General features: G+C 32.9%; 1 protein-coding gene and 1 long non-coding RNA gene across 3 annotated transcripts in view; both read left to right on the top strand.

Annotated features, from left to right (window-relative positions):
* LOC104701544 lies at positions 1,444-2,778 on the top strand. 2 transcript variants are annotated; one of them, XR_753841.1, is made up of 4 exons: positions 1,444-1,816; positions 1,952-2,025; positions 2,116-2,176; positions 2,259-2,778. It is a non-coding gene; the product is annotated as an uncharacterized LOC104701544 (long non-coding RNA). The 2 variants fall into 2 exon arrangements; XR_753840.1 differs by having other exon boundaries at positions 1,454-2,025.
* The window catches only part of LOC104704760 (folate synthesis bifunctional protein-like), a 1,604-nt gene continuing 357 nt past the window's right edge, over positions 5,890-7,136 (top strand). Inside the window, 3 exon segments of the mRNA XM_019227098.1 lie at positions 5,890-5,893; positions 6,015-6,729; positions 6,731-7,133. Coding sequence (XP_019082643.1) covers positions 5,890-5,893; positions 6,015-6,729; positions 6,731-7,133 — 1,122 coding nt within the window.

Below are 7,136 nucleotides of genomic sequence, written 5' to 3'. Positions count from 1 at the left end.
TGTTTTTTTGGAATCGAATGTAAAATTATAGTTCAACCAAACAAAAAAAGTTTTTACAGAATATGTAACATACGATAGATTAAACGCTAATAATCCTACTATATTATTTAAGAAGTACAAATATAAAACTAACTTTAAAATGTGTAAAAAATTACATTCAATTGTCATTAGAAAAACTTAATTAAAATTAAATATTAATTAAATAAATATTTCTAATTAAAAAACGAAAATAGAGGACACATCAAATAAAATAAATTATAGAAAAATTAAAAAAAAATCTATTAGAATCAAAACTAATTTGTACTTAAAAAAACTAACAGATAAGATTTCTTTTTTACATATTAGTTTTTTTTACTTACTTTACAACTATATCAAAAATTTTGTTTAACTGACAGAGATTTAAATAATTATATTCATTACATGCAAATATTTTATTAACAGGTTTTCAATAAATATTTTTAAAATACAAAATTATAATATAAGCAACAAATTTTTAATCACAAACCATTATAAATAACATAATAACAAAATAAATTATTACAAATTTTCTTAAAAAAAATATATCCCGCGGAAAACGGATAGTACCTAATTACAAATTAAAATCGGTCGCAAGTTATATCAACAATTGGTGAAAATATGTATTATATACAACATGCATGCATGATAAATCCTCTAAACAACACTCCGAAAACAGATGACACTCAGGCTTCAGCATGAAATGGTCGTTCTCATCTCGCCATGATCCCAAATGGTACTCTTTCTGTGACGCATCTATAAAAATGAACTTTTGATTTAAAAGATCTTTCACACTTTTAGATTATCTTAATTTCCATTAAATCTGATCCTCGTTGCTTGAGGATATTTATTGAAATTTAATGTGATTACTATTCTTTAATTTTTGGTCTTACCCCATTTGGTTATTAATCTTTAACTGTGAGAGTAACATATAATTACTCCCATTTGAGGAGAAAACTTTGTATTGGTGGTGCTAATAACATTTGACAGAAAAGGTAATTAAAAAAAAAAAAAGAATCAAAGTAATTTCCAAACTCTACAATCATCAAAGTCAACTTCTATAAAATTAATGGAAAAAACAAAAAGTCAAAATAAAGTGGAAAATGCACTGCATCAAACAAGTTTACCAAAACCAACAAATTCATTTTTTTTTACAAAAATTAATCATTTCTCTTATTTTATTAAAATAAAGTCCACGATACATATATATCACATAAATTAAATAACAAAGTCAAATTATGTGAAATAATTTAGACAATACATATATGTCACATAAATACATACTCCAGCACAACAGGTGGGTCTTATACCTAGTAAATATTTAAATCAAAGACAATAGAATAGAAATTTATGAAAACCTTCAATATAGTTGCCATAATTGACAAATTCAGAAAATGAAAGAAAAAAGCTTTAGACATCATCAAAAAAGTTGAAAAAAACATGAGGATATTCCAGGCTAATCTTGATAAAGCTAACTGAGTCTTGATTAGGCTAACAAAATCTTGATAAGGCTAGAAGTAGTACATGTTTAGTACGAATGGGATTTAGTAACCAACTTTTACAAGGATTTTGGGATAAACATCCAAAACCCCTTCTGTGAAGTGGAGGTTAGTCTTTTATCTTCTTAGTCTTGCGATTAAAGATTAGGGTCTTCCAAAATCTGATTATATATATAATATATCAAAGTAATTAGGTTCCACAACAAGATAATGCTTTTGACTGTGGTGTATTTGTTCTCTTATATATGAAACTGTTCGTTGAACAATCGCCTCCAAGGATGGAAAACATAAACTTGATAAGTGTAACTTACCTCAATCTCTGTCTTCCTAAATCCTAATACGCCATATATCTTTTACTATTGTATAAACTTGTGTTTGTCTCAATTCATACAATTCGACAAGAATTGGTTTGATATCAGTGAAGTCGTTACTCTTAGGTATGAAATCCAAAAAGATATTACCCATCTATTCCTTGTTGGTGACTCTCGTGGTGATCAGAATTCTTGTCGAGGTAATACTTTCGAAACCTGCAAGTTGATTCTCTTCTTCCTTGGTTTTTATTTGACATGCCATGAGACTGATTTGGAAACTGAAATTTCAGATAAGGAAGCCTCTAACCAGGAAGAGCTGTAAGAGCAAAATAGGAGAACAAGACCATGCTAGTATGTGTCTTAACTCTTATTGGACCTTTTGGAGTTATATTTGTCATAACTTAGACCTCACTGTTTTGAAACTGTTTTGTAGATGAGGAGATTGTTATACCAAAGACCTCACATGTTTGGAAGATGATAGCCGCAAAGGAGGCTTTCAAATGAAAGTGAATCCCGCACTTGAAAGCATTAAGAACTGAGCTTGATATTCTTTGGAAGTGGCTGTGATATGTCATGTTCAACAGTATGTCGGGTTAACAAAGCAGATGAACATTTTCAAAAAGGACGTTTCAAGAACCACACTTAATAGGTGCATGGAGATATATAAGATGCTTCATGGCGACGAATTTCAAGTTTAAGATCATTAAAAATGGATAGATGGCATGATAAATATCAAAGATGAGACATAAGTTCTTTTAAGGAAACCCAAGTTGATAGAAAAAGCCACAACAGATGAAAATGACAAGATCGATGAAGCTAAAACATAGTATAAGTAGATGCTGAAGGAGATGGAAAGTCTGCAGAAGTACATGGACTCGATGAAAAATAAGGTTGTGGCATGTGAGAAGAAGATAATAGACCTAGAGTTCTATTTTAAAGGGATTCTTGTTAAAAATGCCACTTCAAAAAAAAAAATCTTTTGGATATAATATTTTTTGAATAATTTGTGGATTTTACCACTTTTAACAAGAAAGAAAATACGTGTTTTCAGTTTTTTTTTGTAATACAGTACGTACTTAATATCAAATACTAAACCCTAAGAACAAATGGAACCGAACATAACAAATAGAACGCATGTTAAATCAAATTTTTGTAACTGAGAAAGTGGTAAAATTTATAAACTATTCAAAAAGTGGTAAAATCAACAAAGACTATTCCAAAAAATGGTTTTCTCATAATTGATTCCTATTTTAAAAGCCAGTCATTGTTTGTTCAAAATTCGAAGTATGTATGCTATATAAACTAAAAGCTAATTTATCTTAAAACCCCCCACCATTTAGTGATTTTTTCAGTTTTTTTATATGCGAAAATTTTTTGTGTATGAATTATTTTTCGAAATCAAATTAGTGGAGACAGTAAACAACAGTAAACATTATCAAAGAAACGAGACTGAATAAAAAGTTAGAAAAAAAAAATAACTGAGAAACTTAAAGCAGAAAGAGTGATGCGATTCTTTTCTTAGCAAAATATAAAATAAAGAGCGATGCAATAACATGCAGTGATTATTAAATTAAGACACAGCGTCGTTGTGGCATATACATAGATTTAAGACACAGCGTCGTTCTCAAATTGATTTATAGATCATATGACTGTTGGATTTATGTACATAGATTTATGATTTATGTTCTATTATCATTTTTATTTTTACTGTTATAATTTAGTTCGAGGTTAATAAACGAGAACAAATGTATGTATTTTTACTTGATATGATTTTAGTTTTCTATGTTTTGTTATACTCAGTTTTTTTTTTCATTTACCTAATTTTTATAATATTGATTTAAAATATATTTAATCTCCTTGATATTATTTATTATCCGTAATTATTATTTTTAATTTAAAACACCTAAAAATTAAGTAAAGTTCCTCAAATATTAGGAAGTGGTTCCTCAATGATTTAGTAAGAAATTCTATCTTTTTTAAAGTTTTCCTATACACAAATTTTGTGATAATGTTGAAATTTAGGGTTATTACGGTGGTTTTTTTAATAGGCAATAAAAATCCATTGAATAAAAAGTAAATGTTTTATTTTCATAATAAAGGATTAATTTTTACAAAATATAGAAAATATAGAAAAAGTAAAAGTTTAATTAGATGATATCAAGTCATTGAATAAGAATAAACCATATGAACGGAGATTTGTAATGCCCGCGAACCAACTTTGGAGTTGGAGTGTCGACCGACACCATGGCATAGTGTCGCTCGACACCATGGCGTAGTGTCGCTCAACACCACAAGTTGGTTCTAGCTGCGGGTTTTGTTCTAGCTAAGGGGACGGGAATTATCTTCATCTTTTTACGTCTCTTGGTCACATCCACCAGGGGAGAGGGAAAAAGAGAGGGAGTTGTTGCCTCCAGTGTGAGCCGAGTTTGCTTGTGGGGTGAGGATCAGAAAGGGCTGAGTTCCGTTGTGCCGTAAGAGAAGGATAAAGGTGATAGATCTTTCTCATGGGTGTGGAGGAAGGATGAGAGTACTTGGTGGTGGATTGAGAGAGACAAGGAGGCTCTCACCTAGCTGTTATCCAGGTAAATTGTGTTGTTTGATACTTAATCGGTTAGGGAATCAATAGTTGTGAAGGATTAGAGATTTGTGACGAGAAGGAGCTTTAAGGGAGGCTCAGATCGTGATTTCTAGGTTGGTGTCGTTCGACACCAACACCTGTAGATGGACTGCATGGACTGGTTCAGGATGGCTACTTCAGGGCAACGTTTGAGAGATGAAACGGAATCCGATTTGGCTGAAATTTGGTGGAGAGCTTCGTGATTCTATGGGGTTCATATCCAACAGTGGATTTGTGGAACGAACGGTTAGTTTGTGTTTTAATCCAAATTTAGTATGGACGTTTTACATGGTTGTGTTGTGACAATGTTGGGGTGTCGATCGACACCATGGTGGTGTCGGTCGACACCAGGATTTTGTTATGTGTTTGGATCGTTGGAGAGTTAGGTTTAGATGAGGAAAGTTTGACGGAGGTGATGCCAAGGGTGTCGATCGACACCATGTGTGTTGGATCACAAGTGGTACGATGGGTGATGTCGATTGACACTGGAGAAGTTTATGGTGAATTGGAGTATTCGTGGGGAATTGTCGTCCGTGGCTGGACGGAATCAAATATTTTAGCCCATCTCTCTTGTTACTCGGTCACTAGCGGTGGTTGGTTTTGCGACTCAATAACAAGATGAGGTGCTGTTTGGTGTATTTGTGGGATTTTTGTAAAGAGTGATTTCTACGTCAGTTGCCTCGTCGGAATTATGGGATTCCCGTGAAATCGTTTCCCGTGGATCCTGTGTAAGGATTGGGAATCCGGGTGCGGTCGTTTCAAGATTAATAGATATTAAAATATCAAAATAGTATACATATCCTAGAAATACAATAGTGCACTTGGCAAAATCAGATTAAGGATAACTAACTCTTCTCTATTATAAATGTAAATATGTATATATGGAATATTAAAAATGATCAATCTTCACTACAGTATTTGATTGAACCTATCATATATATACCATTTGTCATGGAGGTGAACTAGTATATAACTGGTGGCATCCCTCATTTTAAAATCATATCCAACTAATGAGACAACTACAACAAAATCCAACCTGTCTCTTACAATTTGTTTTGTTTTCTTCTAGCTCGCAAGTCATCCAATTTGAAAGAAGCGCAAAAACAAAAGGTACTTGACTAAGTGACTAACACGACTAGTTCATAAGAAATTATGACCTTTTATCTTGTCTATGTGCATGTATCTGAATCTCCATGTCTTCTTCAGGTCAGACCGACGCATAAAGCTTAGTTATAACACAAACAAGAGTTTTACGTATTTGCAATATTAAAGAAGTGAAAACGAATAGAAAATTGTTATGTATAGTGAATCGATAAAAAAACACTGAAAAGGAAACAAATACGAACCCATTTTAAAATATCTTAGTTTGTCTATGTGCATGTATCTGAATCTCCATGTCTTCTTCAGGTCAGACCGACGCATATAATACAAACTAAGATATTTTAAAATGGGTTCGTATTTGTTTCCTTTTCAGTGTTTTTTTATCGATTCACTATACATAACAATTTTCTATTCGTTTTCACTTCTTTAATATTGCAAATATGTAAAACTCTTGTTTGTGTTATAACTAAGCTTTAGAAGAAGTCGTGATTGCTTTGGGAAGCAATGTTGGAAACAGAATGAATAACTTCAGGGAGGCTTTACGTTTGATGAAAGAATATGGAATCAGTGTAACCAAACACAGTTGCTTGTACGAAACAAAACCTGTTCATGTCACAAACCAGCCTAGGTTTCTCAACGCTGCAGTAAGAGGCCTAACGAAGCTCGAACCTCACGAACTCTTGAACGTTCTCAAGAACATTGAAAGAGAGATGGCTTTTGAAGAGAATGGTTTAAGGTATGGACCAAGACCACTTGACTTGGACATCTTGTTCTATGGAAAGCATAAGATAATTTGTGATAAACTCATCATTCCCCATGAGAGAATCTGGGAGAGACCACTTTTCTTAGCACCTTTGGTTGATTTGCTTGGAAAAGAAGATAGTGAAAATGATCATATAGTTTCATATTGGCATTTACTCTCAAACCATCCAGGTGGAATCTTCCAAGTTTGGGAGGGTTTAGGTGGTGAATCATTGCTTGGGAAAGACGGTATTATACAAAGGGTTATACCAATAAGAGATCAGTTATGGGACTTTTCTAAGAAAACTTATGTGATGGGTATACTTGATCTTACCCCTGACAGCTTTAGTGATGGAGGTAAGTTTCAATCTATAGATTTCGCGGTTTCTCGGATCCGTTCCATGATCTCTGAAGGTGTAGATATTGTTGATATCGGTGCGCAGTCAACGGCCAATGGCTTCAAGAATCTCTAGTCAAGAAGAGTTAGACAGACTAATTCCGGTTTTAAAAGTTGTTCGTGGTATGCAAGAGATGAAGGGCAAGCTCATATCTGTTGACATATTTAACTCTGAGGTTGCTTTAGAAGCTATAAGAAATGGAGCTGACATCTTGAATGATGTATCTGGAGGAAGTCTAGACTCGAATATGCATAAAGTTATTGCGGATTCTGATGTGCCTTATATGATCATGCACATGAGAGGAGATCCATGTACAATGCAGAATAAAGAGAATTTGCAGTATAATGATGTATATAAAGATGTTGCTTCAGAGCTTTATGTGAAGGTAAGAGATGCAGAGCTCTCTAAGATTCCATCTTGGAGGATTATGATTGATCAAGGAATTGGGTTTTCA

This window comes from Camelina sativa, chromosome 7, assembly GCF_000633955.1.
Source record: "Camelina sativa cultivar DH55 chromosome 7, Cs, whole genome shotgun sequence".
NCBI lineage: Eukaryota > Viridiplantae > Streptophyta > Magnoliopsida > Brassicales > Brassicaceae > Camelina > Camelina sativa.
The sequence above is the reverse complement of the archived record's forward strand: the minus strand, read 5'-3'. Positions and strand labels throughout refer to the sequence as shown.